This window comes from Carcharodon carcharias, chromosome 4 (assembly GCF_017639515.1).
Source record: "Carcharodon carcharias isolate sCarCar2 chromosome 4, sCarCar2.pri, whole genome shotgun sequence".
NCBI lineage: Eukaryota > Metazoa > Chordata > Chondrichthyes > Lamniformes > Lamnidae > Carcharodon > Carcharodon carcharias.
This window is the reverse complement of record NC_054470.1, coordinates 145667457-145689609: the sequence shown is the minus strand read 5'-3', so window position 1 is coordinate 145689609 and position 22153 is coordinate 145667457. Positions and strand designations below refer to the sequence as shown.

Below are 22153 nucleotides of genomic sequence, written 5' to 3'. Positions count from 1 at the left end.
CCTTACAGATAATGTCCCAGACACCACCATCACTATCCCTGGGTATGTTTTGTCCCACTAGAGGTAGTGGCACAATGTTATAGAGTCAGGAGGGTGTTGCTCTGGGAGTCTTCAACATCGACTCTGGGCCCCAATGAAATCTCATGGCATCAGGTCAAACATGGGCAAGGAAACCTCCTGCTGATTACAACGTACCACCCTCCCTCAGCTGATGAATCAGTGCTCCTCCATGTTGAACACCACTTGGAGGAAACACTGAGGGTGGCAAGGGTGCAGAATGTACTCTGGGTGGGGGACTTCAATGTCCATCAACAAAAGTGACTTGGTAGCACAACTACTGACAGAGCTAGCTGAGTCCTAAAGGACATAGCTGCTAGACTGGGTTTGCGGCATGTGGTGAGGGAACCAACAAGTGGGAAAAACATACTTAATCTCATCCTCACCAACTTGCCTGCTGCAGATGCATCTGTCCATGGCATTATCGGTAGGAGTGACCACTGCACAGTCATTGTGGAGACAAAGTCCCGCCTTCATATTGAGGATACCCTCCATCGTGCTGTGTGGCACTACCACCGTGCTAAATGGGATAGATTTCAAACAGATATAGCAACTGAAGACTGGACATCCATGAGACACGGCGGGCCATCAGCAGCAGCAGAATTGTGCTCAATTAACCTCATGGCCTGCCATATCCCCCACTTAACTATTACCATCAAGCCAGGGGATCAACTCTGGTTCAATCAAGAGTGCAGAAGGGCATGCCAGGAACAGCACCAGGCATACCTAAAAATGAGGTGACAACCTGGTGAAACTATAACACAGGATGATTGCATGCCAAGCAGCATAAGCAGCAAGTGATTGACAGAGCTAAGTGATCCCATGACCAATGGATCAGATCTAATCTCTGCAGTCCTGTCACATTCAGTTGTGAATGGTGGTGGAAAATTAAACAACTCACTGGAGGAGGAGGAGGAGGCTCCACAAATATCCCCATCCTCAATGATGGGGGAGCCCAGCACGTCAGTGAAAATGGTAAGACTGTAGCATTTGCTACAATCTTTAGCCAGAAGTGTCAAGTGGATGATCCATCTCTGCTTCCTCCGGAGGTCCCCAGCATCACAGGTGCCAGTCTTCACCCAATTCGATTCACTCCATGTGATAACAAGAAATGGCTAAAGGCACTGGATACTGCAGTGGCTATGGGCCCTGACAATATTCCGGCAATAGTACTGAAGACTTGTGCTCCAGAACTTGCCACGCCCCTAGCCAAGCTTTTCCAGTACAGTTACAACATTAGCATCTACCCGGCTATGTGGAAAATTGCCCAGTTATGTCCTGTACACATAAAAGGACAAATCCAACCCACCAGTTACCACCCTGTCAGTCTACTCTCAACCATCATCAACAGTGCTATCAAGTGCCACTTGCTTAGCAATGACCTACTCACTGACGCCCAGTTTGGGTTCCGCCAGGGCCACTCAGCTCCTGACCTCATTAACAGCCTTGGTTCAAACATGGACATAAGAGTTGAGGTGAGAGTGACTGCCCTTGGCATCATGGCCACATTTGACTGAGTGTAGCATCAAGGAGCCCTAACAAAACTGAAGTCAATGGGAATCAGGAGGAAAACTCTCCACTGGTTGCAGTCATACCTAGCACAAAGGAAGATGGTTATGGTTGATGGAGGTCAGTCATCTCAGCTCCAGGACATCACTGCAGGAGTTCCTCAGGGTAGTGTCCACGGCTCAACCTCCTTCAACTGTTTCATCAATGACCTTCCATCCAGCATAAGGTCAGAAGTGCGGATGTTCGCTGATGATTGCACGATGTTCAGCATCACTCGTGATTCCTCAGATACTGAAGCAGTCCATGTCCAAATGCAGCAAGTCCTGGACAATATCCAGGCTTGGGCTGACAAGCATCAAGTAACATTCATGCCACACAAGTGCCAGGCAATGACCATCTCCAACAAGAGAGAATCTAAACATCTCCCCTTGATGGTCAATGGCATTACCATAACTGAATCCCTCACTATCAACATCCTGTGGGTTACCATTGACCAGAAACTGAACTAGACTAGCCATATAAATACTGTAGCTATAAGAGCAGGTCAGAGGCTAGAAATCCTTTGATGAGTAACTCACCTCCTGACTCCCCAAATCCTGTCCACTATCTACAAGGCACAAATCAGGAATGTGATGGAATACTTCCCACTTGCCTAGATGATTGCAGTTCCAACAACACTCAAGAAGGTTGACACTATCCAGGACAAAGCAGCCCACTTGATTGGTACCACATCCACAAACATTCACTCCCACCACCACCGATGCACAATATCAGCATTGAGTACCACCTACAAGATGCACTGCAGGAATTCACCAAGGCTCCTTAGACAGCACCTTCCAAACCCACAACCAGTACCATTTAGAAGGACAAGAGCAGCAGATACATGGGAAGACCACCGCCTGGAAGTTCCCCTCCAAGTCACTCCTGACTTGGAAATATATTGCCGTTCCTTCACTGTCGCTAGGTCAAAATTCTGGAACTCCCTTCCTAACCTACACCACATGGACTGCCGTGGTTCAAGAAGATGACTCACCACCACCTTCTCAAGGGCAATTAGGGATGAGCAATAAACATTGGTCCAGCCAACGAAGACCACATCCCGTGAATGAATTAAAAAATAAATATCCTGCCTTACAAATGCAGCATACATAGGACATTTCATACTGAATTTCTGTTTATTATTTGCTTGCTCAGGTGAACTAACTAGTACTGTTTTCCACTCGCTGAACCCTTGTGTTCCAATAAAGATCAAGCTAGCAAATTTAACAGCTGCCAATTTGACTTAATCCCATCATGTCTTGTGTACATTCTCATAGCATGACAGACATAACTATAGTCATAATATGCAGCCAAAAATTGATCAGTTACATCAGCACTTCAATGGTTTCAGTGTCCATATTACAGGGCCCACTCCCCCCAGTCTGCCATCTCTCACTGGAGCTGTTCTGCCTCACCTTCCCTCACACTTGCCCCTCCTCCCCTTCCAAGTCACTCCCTGAGACTCCTGTAGTACAACCACCCTTGATCTTCAGTTCTTTGCTACAGTTAAAAAAAAATGATTAGAATGTTTATATTGCCAGGATGTAGGGAGGAGAGTGGTTGTCACCAGCTATGCCACTCTTCTGTACTGAAGGGCTAAATGGCCAAAGGGTAGGTACTAAACAGCTGATGGAATCTTCCGCCCCACCCCACTGGCCTTGCCTTGGTCTGTGATGCACTAATGATGGCATGATCTTTCTAGTAACTCCACTGCCATGGAGGAGTCAACACCCTAAGGTTTAGGATGCCCCCACCACTTCTCAACATCTCCCGGCATTCTGTACATATGCACATGGACTACAATGGCAAAAGGAAAAGGTAAAAGATATATTATGACCTTGAGAAATACTTCTGTTCCAACACAAATAATTTAAAATTTTCTTTTTACTGGGAATTCTGTTGTGTTGTCAGTAAAACTGGTCAGAGAATGCACTGCAAATACTCAATTCTGCCTGAAATGGCAAATAGAGTCCTGCATAATCATAGAAGACCGATTTGCAAAAGGGCTGACCACCTGAAACTGGTGGACAATTCAACCGCATAGCAATATGCTTGTTTAAAAATGTTAGAAGTATGCTTACTGGCCTCATTTGGAGGCTGTTTCTGCTCTCTTAGCAATGATATGGCCAAGTTAATATCAGGCCAATAGCTTTTTTTCCTGCAGATGTATTGATCTTATATATGATCTTACGTTACTTTGGTCTTCAAAAGTAAGAATATGCTTTGGCAAACTGAAAAAAAAAAATCACATTAAGTGAGGGCAGACTTGATATCTGAAAAGTTATCAAGAATAGGATCACCCATAGCAGTACACCTTACACCTCAGCTTTTCTTTGTTTTATCATTCTCGTACTGTCCCTTTCTCTCTCTTTACCTAATCCATTGATACTCCCTTTTGATCTTGTTCTTGCTCTTTGTTACTAGCATTTTTCTCTGACACTCACCTACAATTGCACTTTGTTTCATATCCACGCTTGGCTGGTCAGTTTTTCACGTTCTCAAACAAACTTGCAATGTTGGATCTGTTTTGCCAGTCACAATATCTTCTAAAAAAAGAATTCCAGTCATAGCACTTTTCATGACTTCACTACATTCCAAAATATTTTACAGTCAATTAATCAATTTTGAAGTGTAGTTACTATTGTAATGTAGTAAACACAAACAGCAATGAGATAAATAATAAAACATCTTTTTAAGGTAATGGTTGAAGAATAAATGTTAACCAGGATAGCCAGAACTCCCCTGCTCTCCATTCAATAGTGCATAAAGCTTGCTCTAAGAGGGCTGCCAGTGCCTCAATTTAATGTCTCATCCTAAAGGAACTAACTGACTCCAATAGTGCTATACTCCCTAAGAACTGCAGTGCCAACCTTGATTATGTACTAAAGTTTCCAGATTGGGAATTGAACCCACAACCTGATGACCCTGAAGCAAAACTGATACCTCTGAACCAAAGCTGAAACTTGAATGATTGCATTTGTATGTGGGAAAAGTTCACCTGCAAATTAGGATTTTAATGTGCCATAGAAATACTAGCATTGTGGCAAAAGATCTAAGAAATGTCTTCACCCTCTTATGGGGCAATTTTCCAGACACCAGTGCACAGCACGTTGCAAGATTGGAAGGAAATATATTAAGCAAGGTCTCTGCATCCATAGTGCTGCCCCCAACCTCATGATGACCTGCACAGTGCTCATTCAAAACTAGAGGTTCATGCGAATGTTATTTAAATACCTGGATATCATTGTGCTTATGGCGTTTTTGATCCATTGCAACCTGATTATAGTCACAGGTTATATGCATGCTGCCCAAATAAAACAAAGACATTGCATAAAAACAAAGAATGTTTTAAGCACTGATTGGCTCCATAAATTTACACATATAAACTGTGCGAGCTAGCACTGTTTGGCTTTGTATTCTAAGATTGGAAAGATTGAATACTTGAGGTGGGTTACTCACTATGGCCAGAAATTGGGATAGAGTGCCTTGAGTTTATTTGGCTGAAACTAAATAAGAGACTTTATACTTGTAAATTTATGGAGCTAACTTTTGAAATCCCACTGCTTGAGCTAGTGAGAGGAGGACAACGCTGATCAGCAATTTCTGAGGGTCAGATAGCACTAGAGGAGGATAGCTTCAACCAGGAGCCACCTAGCTGTGCAGTATATCATCCTCAAAGTACTTTCTTATATTTCAGTGAATAATGAGGTTAGAATTGGCTGTTTTGGTAGAGAAGTTTTGAGGGGTTTCAGTCTTCTCCTAGGACAAGACTTTGAATATCATTCAACAATTATCTCTACACTCACTAAACAATGAAGATCACAAAGTACTACATTTCTATGTCAGTGGAATTTTTTAGGGGGCATTGGGGATATAGACTGTATCAGTCCGTGTCCATGAGTGCATCCAGCAGGTAATGAATGTGTTGTTTCACAGACAGTATAATTTTCCCTACTGATATCATGGAGTAGCAAGGATGGTACTTGTATTTTACAAACCTACCTGGACTTGAGAATTAATAAATGGGATCTATGTTGTTCTTTGTTCCCACGTAGACAGCAATGCCCCATACATGACTTCTTCTTATTCTGTCCACGGACAGTCTATACACAGCCCAGCCAGAACTGGACACATTTTTGCACATTGTTGTTGAATTCGGCAAGATCTGCAACAGTGCAGGGTTCTCTAGCGATAGGCATTGCAGGAGATGTTGCATAGTCTGTGGATCAGTTCCACATTCACAAGTTGTCGGGCTGCTTGTACATCCCCATTTGCTTAGTGACACCTTTGAATGACCTACACCAGTCCTAAGTCTGTTAAGGCACTTCCAGATTGCCTAGTTGCAATTAGCTCCTGAGGGAAGGCTTTCATCCGGTAGAATTTCCATCGCTGGGGGTTGTTAGAGACTGGCAAGCCGGTCTTCCCACAAGGCGATGCAGGCTTCACATGGGGTTGATTGTAATGGAACAACACTGTTTATGAAGTACATGTTCATACATGACTACAAAGGGGTTACTCATTCAAGATTCAGCTTGTGTACTACCACTGCCATAAAACAATGCAGGCAAATGCCAGTTTCTTGGGCAGTTTGCAAGATACTTTTATTCTCATACAATCTACTATGAAAAAAGACTCACATTTATAAAGTGCTGTTCATGACATCAGTGTGTTCTAAAGTGCTTTGCAACCAATTACACACTATTGAACTGTAGGCACTTTTCTAATATAGGAAAAAGTTCTGCCATTCTTTTAAGAAGAACAATGATAAAGGAGTACTTCCTAATTGACTCTGCTTACTTTTCTCACATTACTGAGGACATCTTTTAATGCAGCTTAACAATGTTATAATGGAGCTTATACATCCATGACTAGCCATGCTTGGACATGAAAATAAAGGTTCAGGTGCTTGGACAATTCCAATTAATATAAAACATAAACTTGGGGAGGGTATCCAGGTTAATTGTGGCAAGTTGAACAATATTGAACTTGAGAGGACCATAATGAGTTTAACTATTCAGTAATGATGATACCCATAGCTAGGGAGAAAAATTCAGAACAGAAACAAACCAAACTATCTAAGCTCCAAACGTGGATCCAGCTTCAACTTTCAGGGTTCTAGCTGAAGAATTTAATTTGGGATCATCAATCAATGAGGATTGGCCTGGTAAGAACAATGTGAATCATCATGGAATAATTTTATTTTATGGCATTGATGAAAATTACTTAACACCCTAATGCTTTTGTGTCATAACCAAAATTACAACAAGACATCAGTCTTCAATATTTAAAAGCAAAACACTACGGATGCTGGAAATCTGAAATAAAAACAGAAAATACTGGAAATACTCAGCAGGTCTGACAGCATCTGTGGAGAGAGAAAAACAGAGTTAATGTTCAAGTCTATATGATTCTTCTTCAGAACTAAAGAGAAGTAGAAATATGGTGAAATTTATACTGTTTAAGGGAGAGTGGAGCAGCTGAAGCTGGATAGGCTCACAATAGGTGGCCCATTTATTCATTGTTTTATCCCTCTTTTTATACCTTTTTCTATTCTTTTTTCCCCCACCCCACCCCCAAAAGGGCCATCTGTTACTTGTTCCATGTTGTTCTTTCAGAGTGCTTACCCTTGTTCTGCTATTAATACATTCTGCTTTAACTTCATGCCACCATCACCATCTTCTTTTGCCCTTACCACTACCATTAACACTCCTTTTGTCTTTTTGTCCATGAAATCTTTGTCAATCTCCTTCGCCCCACTTATTGCTGGTGTTCTATCCAGCTTCACCTCCCTTAAACAGTATTCATTTAATCACATTTCAACTTCTCTTCAGCTTTGAAAAAGAGTCGTACTGACTTGAAACGTTAACACTATTTCTCTCTCCACAGGTGCTGTCAGGCCTGCTGAGTTTTTCCAGCATTTTCCGGAATTTTATTTCAGTCTTCATTATTTGTTACTCAGCATTTTGATGCATCTAATGGGAAGCTGGACAAGTATTTGAGGAAGTAGGATATTCAGATAGTTATGTGACGTAAGGTGGGAGGAGGATCCAGCAAATCCTGACACCAGCACTGACCATTGGGCTAATGATCCGTTTCTGTAAGTGTTAGTCAAAGTTAAAGATAACTCAAATCTGCAGCTTAGTTTATAATTTAAATTTTTCCATGCAACCACCTTAAAAGCCTCGCAACTCAATAAATCGATGAGAGCTTAGTTAGGAAAACAGGGGACTCAACCCATTCTCACGTGATTAATCTGAATCAGCTCGGTCCTCCTGTGAATACGCTTGCGCGGTAAACGCAGTGCATTCTGGTATTTGTAGTTCAACACGCGCTCTTCCGCCATTACCCACAGTGCCCTGCGACCCTCACTTCCGGCTCGTAGGAGAAGGTCAGAAAGAAGGTTCGAGTCACTGTAATTGGGAGCCATGTTGTGGGCGCGCACGGTTCGTAACTTCAGTACCTCGCTGATCCGCAGATCACACTATGAGGAAGGCCCGGGAAAGGTACATGACCGGTCGAGATTAAAGTGCCGCTGTTCCACTGTTAACGTTGGGCCGGCTCGGGCCCCCGGGAGGGGAGGGGAGGAAGGAGGCTCTGGGAGATGCACCCGCAGGCGGGCCCGGGGCGCTGGGGGGAAAGTCCAAACCCTAGAGTTAGAATGGCCGAGGGAGAGAGTGGCCAGCCGCCTTCCGGGTGGTCAATCCGTTGGTTTGTTAAGAGTGTTTGTACTGAAGCGAGATTGGGGGCCAAGAGGCCCGTTTGCTCCGTTTTTCACAGTCGGAGGAGTGTCTAACCGCCGCCATCATCTCCCCTGGTGCGGAAGCGGCTTCAATGTCACCGTTGGAGCTCCTGTTTGATGTTGGCAGTTTCTGGTTTCAACATCATCTTTCTCCCCCCAAAACTTAACTTCTACTCCATCCCTAGCCCACCATCTCTAACTACCTTTACTCCTCCTGTCCTTTCAATGTGTTACCTTCCAGCTTTGATTCCATTTTCCTATTCTTCATTTTAGTTTCTATCTTTGCTCTTAGCTCCAAAACTGACCATGTATGACCACTGAACTCCAGCTATCCTCACTATTTGATTCTTTTCTATTTTATTCTTTCATGGGATGATGGTATTACTGGCAAGGCCAGCATTTGTAATGAATCCTAATTGCCCTTGAACAGAGTGGCTCACTGGGACATTGCTGAAGGCAGTTAAAAGTAATCCATATTGCTGTGGTTCTGGAGTCGCATGTAGGTTAGACTGGGTATGGATTTCAGATTTCCTTCCCTATAGGAAATTAATGAACCAGATGGGTTTTTACAATCATCAAGGTCGCTTCATGGTCACTTTTACTAAGACAAACTTTCAATTCTAGATTTTAATAATTGAATTTAAATTTCATTAGTTATGTCATGGGATTTGACCTCATGTCTCCAGAGCATTAGCCTGGACGTCTAGATTACTAATCCAGTGACATGCTCTGGGGGCATAGGTTCAAATGACTTTTGTGTCCTCCTCAGTAAAGTTTCACAGTTGGATAAGTACTTTTGTAGTATAGTCACTGTTGGAATGTAGAAAAATGTGCCCATTTTGCTCAGAATGATCTTAAAACCTCATGGCTGCTCTTCAAATCAGACTTTTTTTCTTCTGAAGAAGAGTCATATTGAATTCTTGTTTCTCTCTTGGTGCTGCCAGACTTGAGTTTTTCCAGCATTTTTTATTCTTATTTCAGATTTCCAACACCTGTGGTATTTTGCTTTTATTTTTTTCTTACTGCTCTGCAAATTTGCTGTTGAGTTTGCCTGCCTAACAGTGACTACAGTTAAGTAGTTCATGGGCTGAAAAATGGTTTGAGACACTTTGAGAATATAAAAGTAGCCATGGTAATGCAAATTTTTCTAAAACTTCAGAATCATGCATTTTCTTCTGTTTCCCACTGCTGCAGTCACCTTATGAGTGTGTGCCCTTTGCAGAATTATTTTCAATGTCTGATGGTCAACTTTTGATGGCTGATTTTTGAGCCAGTCAAAGTTCTGGTCTATGTAGTCTTTGACATGACATTTCTCAAAGCCAGGAAGTACTGGTATGAAAAGTATATTCATTGGTGGTTCCAACTGTGCTAAGATTAGTAAGTGCATACAAGATGTGTGAAAAATTATAAACTGGTAACCATGATCTTTGGAATTTAAAATCACAAGCAAATTGAAAATTCATCACCAAATGAAATTATCATTGTTTGCCTCCATCCCAACTGTGAAGCGAACAGCAACTTCCAGTGTCTGCAGATAAACATGGAAATCCAGTAGCTGCAATCACATTTCCTTGTTCTTCCACAGGGTGTACTGTGAAATCCCAGCAGATTTCCCTTTTTATGTTTTAATAACACTGTTAGAAACCTTTTAAAAGTTGCATCCTGTTAATGAGATGTAACCTTTTTTTAGTGGTGTACAAAGTCAAATACTCCTAAAGAGCCTCTGTCCCTAAAAAGCTAATTCTGTATTTGTGATGTCAAATTTTTCTATTATGGTTCCAGAAATTTTCAAAAGATTTTAAAGCTTTTTATGATCGTTCAGCTTTTAATTTGTATGTCCCAATCTTTATTTTGCTCCATGTAAAATTCATAGAGGGTAATCAGTGCATTTTACTTCCTGGTTTACTTCAGTGTGACTGGCTGCTTACCCTGCTTAATGGCCACTTGCTAGATACTTGGTGATCCCCTTGCTTTGGCGCCAGATTGAAATTTAACATAGGAAAGATGAAATCCACGCTGCAGAAATCTCCTGATCTTTACGAGCAGCTGTCTTTGAAGTTGGTGGCAAGTGTCATTGCTTTGCCACTGACCACAAAATCCAGTCTGATAAATTTTGTAAGACATCTTTTTGAATAATTTTCAAAATTATTGTAAAGGGCCCTAAATGGAAAGACTTTCTGATGTCCTACTAAAATAGCAGATTCTTCTATTCTGACAATTGCATTACTATAGCAGCCTTAACCCTCGTGTCCGTTTTGAGGTCATGTGTTTCTTTCATAAAAATCGTGTATATTGAAGTGCAGCCTAAATTCTGAAATGGCTATCAATAGCAGTTGACAGCACTTATATTGAAAACTGTGACCCAGTGTGTGATGGCTTTATAACTTCTTTCTAGGTGTGTCTGGTACATATGATGTGAATTCTTTAAATGAGTGATACTGTGACACTGTAAACGCTTGCTGATGTGCCAACACCAAATTCATCATTTACAATAACTTTCTTTATTTGACCTGTAAATAATTTGAAATAATTGGCCTTTTCTACTTTAACAGAACTTGCCATTTTCTGTGGAGAACAAGTGGAAGCTATTGGCAATGATGGCAGTATTCTTTGGCTCCGGCTTTTCTGCTCCATTTGTTTTAGTCTGGCATCAAATGCTCAAGAAATGAGACTGTTATTCAGTAAGTGGCATTTTGTCTAACATTGTCCTATTAAGATTAAATGCACTCAAGAATATATTTTCTCTTATTGGTGTGTCTGGTACATATGATGTGAATTGTTTTAGAATGAGTGATACTGTGACACTGTAAACGCTTTCTGATGTACCAGAACCAATAAATTGCTTACCCTAACAATGTGAATGTCAATTTTCAAATATTTAGTCTCTGGGTCATTAATTGGCATTCTGTGTGTAGCTAACTGATCAATCATGTTATGAGTCCGTTTGGACCTTGGCTGAGTAAAATATTGTGATCAAGATTGGTGATTATTTTGTAGGCACTCGATGCAAGTTTTCAATTTGATTCGAATATAGTTAGTATAGAGATCACTTGTCCAGATAACTTCATGCTTCATCCTGCAATAAAATTGCCGACTAATGGATTAACTTATCTCTTCATCTCAAAGATGAGTGCTTAGTTATTTTTCTGAGCACTTTGTCAAACGAGAGTCAGCTAATTTATTAAAAGGGAAGTAAATGGTTTACTAAAGTCTTAAATGTTCACAAGTGAGTTATGCTTTACACATGGAAACTAATCTCTCTTTTGAATAATAACGCACTTTTATTTTCAACTTTCATTAAAATCAGAATCTGAGCTTTAAAATTTGAGTAAAAATAGGATTAGCATTTACTTGTACCATTTAATCTTGTTGGGAGTAACTTTATTTGCCCTAACAGATAGAAATATTATCTAACTTGTACCATACCTTGAAATTGGGCAAATTAGGTAATTTCAAGTACCAAATTTTCTTAATGCAGGTTAATTTTTCATGGTATTGCCTTCATGATTGTAAGTATGATTATTTATATATGTTGGATTTGCCAACAGATTAAGAGCATTCCAATGAAATTGAGTCTGCCAAAACCTTCCTGAGAGCTTGAACAAATTGATGTACTGTTGCAAAAATCATCATTAGTCACTTTTTTTTAAAAGTTAATTTATGTGGCACTAATCCTTTGTATGCTAAGTATGTTGCATTAATCTGGATTCATGTCTTTTTTGTGAACTTTAGAAATTGGGGCTTTCAGTTCCGTTAGGAGTGCAATCTGGCTTAGGGAACAGGAATTCTGAATGGTCGTGGTAATAGCATAAAAATCTGCAATACGTAAAGTGGCAGAGATCTGGAAGAAGCAGGGATTTAAAATAGAATTGAAGTCTTTCGCTCGCCTCTTTCTCAGGCTTAATTTTAACAATGAAAAGTCATCTAATGAAAGGCCGCAGACCTGAAACTTCAACCATTCTTTTCTCCACAGATGTTGCCAGACCTGCTGAGTCTTTTTTTTACTTTAAATATTGTGGTTAGGTTTGTCCATGTTTGATTTTTGTATTTATTCCTGCTTCTAAACTGATGCTTTTTCATTCCAGATGGAGCTCCACCTCAACTGTAGTATGATGTCTGCTGAACAGCTTAAATCCTCATGAGTCTTTGCTGTCAATATTTCCAGTGAGATGTTCTTGTAAATAAAAGTATTAACAAATTAAACATTTTGCTCTTAATTTGTACTGTACTTTATTAACTTGAAATCTACTTGACATTTAAATAGTTTCTCCCATGTATCTTCACTGTTCCACTTAACGTCTTGACAACTTTGACCAACTCAGCCCTTATACTTCTAGTTCCAGGCTAAGTAACCCTGGTTTGTTTAATCTTATAGTTTAATCTTTGGAGTACAAGTACAATTCTAGTAAGTATACAATGTACTCCCTTCAAAGCCAATATATCCTCCCTGAAGTGTCCAGAACTGCTTTAAAAACTCGAGGCATGGCCTAATGAGCATTTTTGTTTTGTATTGTGAAATATTTAATGTCTTTATTAAAATAAATACTTATATACAAAAGGGAACTGTGTGATGGATGAAGGGGGGATGGGTGACACAAGCGATTAGATAACAAGGGTGATGATGTAAGAAGGTAATAGAGCAAACATGGAAACGATAGATCCAGAGGAAAATAAAAATACCTGGAAAAACTCAGCAGGTCTGGCAGCAAATGCGGAGAGGAACTCAGCTAACGTTTCGAGTCCGTATGACTCTTCAACAGAACTAAATAAAAACAGAAAAGAGGTGAAATATAAGCTGGTTTAAGGAGGGGTGGGACAAGTAGAGCTGGATAGAGGGCCAGTGATAGATGGAGATAGACAAAAGGACAAAGAGGTGTTGAAGGTGGTGATATTATCTAAGGAATGTGATAAATAAGGGTAGAAAGCAGGACAAGCAAGGTACAGATAGCCCTAGTGAGGGTGGGGTGAAGGGAAGGGATCGACATAGGCTAAAAGGTAGAGATAAAACAATGGATGGAAATACATTTAAAAATAATGGAAATAGGTGGGAAAAGAAAAATCTATATAAATTATTGGGGGGGAAAAAAGGGAGATCAGAAAGGGCGTGGGGATGGAGGAGAAGAGTTCATGATCTAAAATTGTTGAACTCAATATTCAGTCTGGAAGGCTGTAAAGTGCCTAGTCAGAAGTTGAGGTGCTGCTCCTCCAGTTTGTGTTGAGCTTCACTGGAACATTGCAGCAGGCCAAGGACGGGCATGAGAGCAGGGTGGAGTGTTGAAATGGTAAGCGACAGGGAGGTCTGGGTCATGCTTGCAGACAGACCAAAGGTGTTCCACAAAGCGGTCACCCAGTCTGCATTTGGTGTCTCCAATGTAGAGGAAACTGCGTCAGGAGCAACGAATGCAGTAGACTAAATTGAGGGAAGTGCAAGTGAATTGCTTCACTTGAATGGAGTGTTTGGGCCCTTGGACGGTGAGGATAGAGGATGTGAAGGGGCAGGTGTTGCACCTTCTGCGGTTGCATGGGAAGGTGCAGTGGGAGGGGTTTGAGGTGTAGGAGGTGATGGAGGAGTGCACCAGGGTGTCCCAGAGGGAATGATCCCTGCGGAATGCCACCGGTGGGGGGTGAAGGGAAGATGTGTTTGGTGAAGGGAAGATGTGTTTGGTGGTGGCATCATGCTGGAGTTGGTGGAAATGGCTGAGGATGATCCTTTGAATCTGGAGGCTGGTGGGGTGATAACTGAGGACAAGGGGGACCTTATCATGGTTCTGGGAGGAAGATGTGAGGGCGGATGGACGGGAGATGAGTTGGATACGGTTGAGGGCCCTGTCAGCCACCGTGGGTGGAAAACCTCGGCGAAGGAAGACATGTCAGAGGAAGTGCGCTTGAAAGTGGCATCATCAGAACAGATGCGAAGGAGCTGAGAGAATGGGATGGAGTCCTTACAGGAAGCGGGGTGTGAGGAGCTTTAGTCGAGGTAGCTGTGGGAGTCGGTAGGCTTGTAATGAATATTGGTGGACAGTCTATCACCAGAAATTGACACAGAGGTCAAGGAAGGGAAGTGTCAGAGATGGACCATGTGAAAATGATGGAGGGGTGAAGATTGGAAGCAAAATTAAAAATTTTTTCCAGGTCCAGACGAGAGCATGAAGCAGCACCAAAGCAGTCATCGATGTACCGGAGAAAGAGTTGTGGGAGGGGGCCGGAGTAGGACTGGAACAAGGAATGTGCCACATACCCATAAAGAGACAGTCATAACTGGGGCCCATGCGGGTAACCATGGCCATACCTTTTATTTGGATGAAGTGAGAGGAGTTTAAGGAGAAATTGTTCAGTGTGAGAACAAGTTCAGCCAGACAGAGGAGAATAGTGGTGGATGGGGATTGTTTGGGCCCCTGTTCAAGGAAGAAGTGGAGAGCCATCAGACATCCCGGTGGGGGATGGAAGTGTAGAGGGATTGGACATCCATGGTGAAGAGGAGGCGGTTGGGACCAGGGAACTGGAAATTGTTGATATGATGTAGGGTGTCAGAGGAATCACAGATGTAGGTGGGAAGGGACTGGACAAGGGGAGAGAGAATGGAGTCAAGATAGCAAGAAATGAATTCCATGGAACAGGAACAGGCTGATACGATTGGTCTGCCGGGACAGTCCTGTTTGTGGATTTTGGATAGGAGATAGAAGCGGGCCATCTGAGGTTGGAAGCTGTGGAAGGAAGATCCCCAGAGGAAATGAGGTCAGTAACAGTCCTGGAAACAATGGCTTGATGTTCAGTGGTGGGATCATGGTCCAGGGGGAGGTAGGAAGAAGTGTCTGCGTGTTGACGCTCAGCCTCCGCGAGATAGAGGTCAGTGCGCCAGACAATAACAGCACCACCCTTGTAAGCAGGTTTGTTAACAATGTCAGGGTGGACCTGAGAGAATGGAGTGCAGATCCAGAGGAGTTGTAAATGGTTAAGACTATAGAGGTAGGAACAGAAGAAGCCATTCAGCCCATTGAGTCTGCTCTGCCATTCAGTGAGATGGTTGATCTGATAATCCTCAACTCTACTTCCTTGCTTTTCCCCATAAACCTTGTTTCCTGATTAAAAATCTGTCTATCTCAGCCTTGAATATACTTAATGACCCAGCTTCTACAGCCCTCTGTGGTAAGAATTCCATAGATTAGCTACCCTTTGAAAGAAGAAATTCCTCTTCATCTCTGTTAAGTGGGTGCCCCCTTACTCTGAGATTATACCCTCTGGTCCTAGAATCTTCCACAAAGGGAAGCAATCTCTCACCATCTACCCTGTCAAGCCCCCTAAGAATCTTTTATGTTTTAGTAAGGTCACCTCTTATTATTCTAAACTCCAGTGAGTACAGGCCCAACTGACTCAGCCTCTCCTCTTAAGAAAATCCCTCCATTCCTGGGATCAACCTAGTGAACCTTTTCTGTACTGACTCCAATGCTAGTTTATCTTTTCTTAGACAAGGGGACTAAAACTGTTCAAAGTATTCTAGGCAAAAACAAAAATACCTGGAAAAACTCAGCAGGTCTGGCAGCATCTGTGGAGAGGAGCACAGTTAACATTTCGAGTCCGCATGACTCTTCAACAGAACAAAGGAAAAATAGAAAAGGGGTGAAATATAAGCTGGTTTGGAGGGGGGAGTGGTGGGGGCCAAGAAGAGCTGGATAGAGGGCCAGTGATAGGTGGAGATAACCAAAAGATGTCAGACAAAAGGACAAAGAGGTGTTGAAGGTAGTGATATTATCTAAAGGAATGTGCTAATTAAGGGTAGAAAGCACGAGCAAGGGACAGTTAGTCCTAGTTGGGGTGGAGTGAGGTGAAGGAATCGAAAAAGGTTAAAAGGTAGAGATAAAACAATGGATGGAAATACATTTAAAAATAGTGGAAAAAGGTGGGAAAAGAAAAATCTATATAAGTTATTGGAAAAAACAAAAAGGGGCAACATCGGAAAGGGGGTGGGAATGGAGGAGAGAGTTCATGATCTAAAATAGTTGAACTCAATATCAGTCCAGAAGGCTGTAAAGTGCCTAGTCAGAAGATCAGATGCTGTTCCTCCAGTTTGCATTGAGCTTCACTGGAACAATGCAGCAAGCCAAGGACGGGCATGTGGACATGAGAGCAGGGTGGAGTGTTGAAATGGCAAGCAACAGGGAGGTCTGGGTAATGCTTGCGGACAGACCGAAGGTGTTCTGCAAAGTGGTCACCCAGTCTGCGTTTGGTCTCTCCAATGTAGAGGAAACCCCATTGGGAGCAACAACAACTCCAGCATGATGCCACCACCAAACACATCTTCCCTTCACCCCCCCCCCACCACAGTGGCATTCTGTAGGGATTCTTCCCTCCATGACACCCTGGTCCACTCCTCCATCACCCCCTACACCTCAAACCCCTCCCACGGCACCTTCCCATGCAACCGCAGAAGATGCGACACCTGCCCCTTCACTTCCCCTCTCCTCACCGTCCAAGGGCCCAAACACTCATTTCAAGTGAAGCAGCATTTCACTTGCACTTCCCTCAACTTAGTCTACTACATTCGTTGCTCCCAATGCGGTTTCCTCTACGTTGGAGACACCAAACGCAGACTGGGTGACCACTTTGCAGAACACCTTTGGTCTGTCCGCAAGCATTACCCAGACCTCCCTTGCCATTTCAACATTCCACCCTGCTCTCATGCCCACATGTCTGTCCTTGGCTTGCTGCATTGTTCCAATTTTTCCAGGTATTTTTGTTTTTGTTTTGTATTTCCAGTATCCGCAGTTTTTTGCTTTTATCACAGTATTCTAGGTGTGGTCTAACAAGTGCCTTGTATAGTTTTAGCAAGACTTCCCTATTTTTATATTCCATTCCATTTGAAATAAAGGCCAGCATTCTGTTTGCCTAACCTATTACCTGCTGAACTTGTATGCTAACTTTTTGGGATTCATGCATGAGGATCCCCAAATCCTTCTCTGCTTCAGCTTTCTTCAGTCTTTCTCCACTTAAATAATATTCAACTCCTCTATTCTTCTACCAAAGTGCATAACCTCACACTTTCCTACATTATATTCCATCTGCCATGTTTTTACCTATTCACTTAACCAGTCTTCCTTGACTTTATTTACCCTATGCCAGTTTGTCCGTGGCTCAGGTGGTAATCCAGAGATGATGATTATCGTGAATGCCCTTTAGTTTGTGAGGCTGAAACTAAACATACTGGATTAGGTGGATGAAGGAAAAGGGGATAGAGATTTTAGCAAGGTGCATCAATGTGATTAGGACTATTTACATCTGCAAAGGGTAAATAAATGCTGACTCTGGTTGGGGTAAATGGCCTGTTGCTTTGTTATAATAACTCATCTAATATTGATCATCCCATAATGCAGACTTTAATGTGAATCCAGTAGATGTTCTCCTTTATTACTTTGATATCTATATTCTATAAATCATTTTAAGTTTATAATGGGTATGGTGGTATAATGGCTATGCAGTTGGACTAGTAAACCAGAAGCTGTAACTAATAAGCTAAAGAATGAATTCCAGCATGGCAGTTTATTTTAAATTTAGTTTTCAAATAGTTGGGAATTTAAAGTGCTTATATTCGTAAAAGTGACCATGAAGCTGTTGGATTGTTGTAAAAATCTACTGGTTCTTTAATGCACTTTAGGAAAGGAAACCTTATGCCCTTGCATAATATGGTTTATATTTAGCTCCAGCCCTACAGCAACGTGGTTAACTGTCCTTTGACATGGCTTAAGAAACCGCAAGTATTTTTTTCCACATACAGTGTAGCAGTTCAAAATGACCAACCACCAGCTTCTCAGGGCAGTTTGTTGTGAGCAATAAATGCTGGCCTTGCCAATAATGCTTACTTCCAAAAAAAGAATTTTTTAAAAATTTGCATTGATACCATAAGTTTTGCTTTCCTTCACCTGTCCTGTTTGGCATAGTCAACCTTCTATGGCCTCTGTCAATTTTATGGTTTACTGCCTTTCATTTTTGTTTTATTAGACCTACAGAAGTTCACATGGTTTGCTTGCCTTCTTTCCCAAGTTTCTCTGTAGCTAATATCATAATAGAGGAAAATTCATGTGAATAAAAGGAAGTCTTCGTATCTGCAAAATTAAAGTAAGGAGAAATCTTGTATAGGGATAGGTTTTTAAATGTTGGAGTATAGGTAGAAAAGGCCTTAAAGAGCAGATTTTGGGTTCTTAAACAAGGAGTTTGAATATTAATACAAAAGCAAAATACTGCCAGATACTTGGAATCTAAATAAATATACAAAATTCCTGGAAGGCCAGACAGCATTTGTGGCAGAGAAAGAGTTAATGTTTCAGGCTGATGACTTTTGTTGGAATCTGACAGGTTATTGATTTGAAATATTAACTCTTTCTCTCCAAGGATGCTGCCGGATCTGAGTATTTCCGGGCTTTTCTGTTTTTATTACATTTAAATATTAAAGCAGAGCAACAATGAGTTTCTATCAGGCATCATATGGTCACAGGTAGATCCTTGTAGGCACCCATTAAAGGCTATGAGAACCAAGAAGAGAACACACCAATGATCTGGAATGATTTCAACATGAAGAGATTACAATTGTGAAGAAAAGTTTGAAAACTGGGATGTCTTACTGGAACAATGAATGTTAACCTAATAGATTTTAAAATTTTGATAGAGTAAATGATATGTCCATCAACTGGGGAATCAGACTTGAGATAAGGGGAAATAGCTTTCTTCCCCCAGTCATTAGAATAGGTTTTAACATAACTGGCTCTTAAGGCAGTGACTAAATCATTTCAAATAAAATTGGGTAATTATTTCTAAAGGAAGAATTATTTGAGGAAAGAGCAGACAAGTTGAAGTAGTAGTGATGGTTTCAGTTGAAAATCTAATACCACACAAGCCTGAAGTTCTGAATGGAGTCTCCAGTGCTGTAAAACTGGTTATCTGCCATCATGGTACTGTAACTTCATGAAGCTTAGTTTTGGATGACTGTCCCAAGTATACAATAATTGGGTTGAAAATGACAGTTTCACTATTGAATATCTATTTCTTCCAATGGGGCAATGAGGAACAAGGGGGCACAATCTTAAAATAAGAGTCAAGCCATTTAAGAATTTTCACCATGGAGGCAGAAAACAGGACCCAAGTCTGTTTTTTGAGTTAGAAATCTGTCCCCAGTGATTGAAGTTCAGATTTTCACAGGGATGAACCCTTAATTGATATGGCGTTACAATTATGAGGTTTATAAGATTGTTTTGGGACTGTCTTTGAGGTGAAATGAAGGGGGTTATGTGTCCGACAGCAAGCCTGGACAGCTCGATTGTTAGAAGTTAAAAGGGGCCCAGACTGGTTTACTGAGAAGAATATGTAAGAGACAATGGCAGCAGCCTGTGTGCTAACAGTGGACAAACTGAGAATCTCCAAAGACTCGGAAAGTGTTGAATGCCATGCGGTAAACAGTTGTGCTTTAAACTGCCCATTTACTTCCAAGTTAAAAAGCAAGTTGGGTTTCAAGAATAGTTAATCAGCATTTACCTGGATAATGTGTGATTCATGTTGCCATGGAGATTGGCTTTGAAAGGGAAAGGTTCTAGCTGATCCTTGAAAACTCTTAAGACAAGGTTAGTTTGCCAAGATCCAGGAGAGGGAGAGTAGCTATGGGAAGCAAGATACTGTGATTCACCACACAGTAATGTGGGTAGGAGCTTGTGCTTGGATTGAAAAGACCAAATTCATGAATTAAAACGAGGCTGGAAGATTTGCCTATCCTTGCACTAGAGGAAGTCCCCAGGCTGAGAAAGGAAAAGAGCAGAAGTAAGCCCATAGGAGCTAAGAATCACCTTGGACTGGTTCCAGGACAAGGAGGCCATTTGCACCATTGTGTCTGCACTGCCTCTCCAAATGAGCAATTCACAGTGCCATTCCCTCCATGCCACCTCACTGTCCCCACCCTCCATCCCACATCTCGCCTTCTCCCTGTAACCTTGTACATTCTTCCTTTTCAGGCAATAGTCTAATTCCCTTTTGAATGCTTCAGTTGAACCTGCCTCCAACACACTATCAAATAGTGCATCCCAGACTTTAACCACTTGCTGCCTGAATGTTTTCTCCTCATGTTGCTTTTGCTTCTTTTGCCAATTACTTTAAATCTGTGTCCTCTTGTTCTCAATCCCTCCTTGAGTGAGAAGAGTCTCTCCCTATTTATTCTGCCCAGACTCCTCATAATTTTTAATATCTCTATCAAATCTCCTCTCAGCCTCCTCTTCTTCAAGGAAATTCTCCAACTTCTCCCATCCATCTTCATAGCTGAAGCTCCTCATCTCTGAAATCATTCTTATGACTCCTCTGCATTCTCTCCAATACCTTCACATCTTTCCTAAAAGTGTGGTGCCCGAATTAACTATCCTCAGCTGAACACAATACTGTAGCTGAGGCTGACCTATTGTCTTACACAAGTTCAACATAATGTCCTTGCTCTTATACTCTATTAATAAATCCTAGGATAATGTATGCTTTATTAACTGTTCTCTCAATCTGTCCTGCCACCATCAATGACCTAAAGCATACATTATCTTAGGATTTATAATAGAGTATAAGAGCAAGGACGTTATATTGAATTTGTGTAAAACAATAGGTCAGCCTCAGTATTGCGTTCAGCTGAGGATAATTAATTTGGGCACCGCACTTTTAGGAAAGATATAAAGATATTGGAGGGAATGCAGAGAATTTACACCCAGATCCGTTTGCTTCTGCACCCCCTTTAGAAGTGTATTCTTCATTTTATGCTTTCTCTCAATGTTCTTCCTACCAAAATTAATCTCTTCATGTTTCTCCACTTTAAACTTCATCTGACCATCCCACCAACTTATCTGTGCCCTTTTGAAGCTACTATCCTACTGTAAGATTTTGATAATACTCATTTTTAGAGTTTTATGCTGGTGTGAAGTAACATTTATGGATTTATCTTGACCACTTTTTAAACAGCTCAGTTTGAATTTCTGCTAGTGAGAATATTAATTTAAAGCAGCATGGGAACAGGAGGGTGGTTACTTATACTTAATGGATTTTATCACTTTAAAGATACTGAGAAGCCTACTTTCAAGGAATTGTATTTGTTTTAACTACACTGTGCAACTGAGGACTTCTTTGTATTTGAACAATGTTTGAGCTCAGCAGCTTGAACTTGGGATGATACCTTATCTTTGAACAAAACCATGTATTATTTAGTTTAATTAGGCGATGACAATGGCAATCTCAGCCCTGTTGATCCTGCAAAGTCCTCCTTGCTAACATCTGGGGGCTAGTACCAAAATTGGGAGAGCTGTCTCACAGGCTAGTCGAGCAATAGCCTGGCATGGTCATCCTCACGGAATCATACCTGAAAGATAATATCCCAGACACCTCCTTCACCATCCCTGGGTATGTCCTGTCCCACCAGCAGAACAGACGCAGCAGAGGTGGCGGCACAGCGGTATATAGTCGGGAGGGAGTTGCCCTGGGAGTCCTTAACATCGACTCCAGACCCCATGAAGTCTCATGGCATCAGGTCAAACGTGGGCAAGGAAATCTCCAGCTGATTACCACGTAGCGTCCTCCCGCAGCTGATGAATCAGCGCTCCTCCATGCTGAACACCACTAGGAGGAAGCACTAAGGGTGGCAAGGGTGCAGAATGTACTCTGAGTGGGGGACTTCAATGTCCATCACCAAGAGTGGCTCGGTAGCACCACTATTAACCGAGCTGGCAGAGTCCTAAATGACATAGCTGTTAAACTGGACCTGCGGCGGGTGGTGAGGGAACTAACAAGAGAGAAAAACATACTTGA

General features: G+C 41.7%; 1 protein-coding gene and 1 non-coding gene across 2 annotated transcripts; both read left to right on the top strand.

Moving 5' to 3' along the window:
- Nucleotides 1-7958: 7958 nt before the first annotated feature.
- LOC121276878 (cytochrome c oxidase subunit 7C, mitochondrial) lies at nt 7959-12902 on the top strand. The gene is made up of 3 exons (XM_041185480.1): nt 7959-8108; nt 10897-11025; nt 12430-12902. The coding sequence occupies exons 1-2, from the start codon at nt 8031-8033 to the stop codon at nt 11011-11013; spliced, it is 195 nt and encodes a 64-aa protein (XP_041041414.1). The 5' UTR covers nt 7959-8030; the 3' UTR covers nt 11014-11025; nt 12430-12902.
- LOC121277534 lies at nt 11105-11169 on the top strand. The gene has a single exon (XR_005942906.1). It is a non-coding gene; the product is annotated as a small nucleolar RNA Z39 (small nucleolar RNA).
- Nucleotides 12903-22153: the final 9251 nt, after the last annotated feature.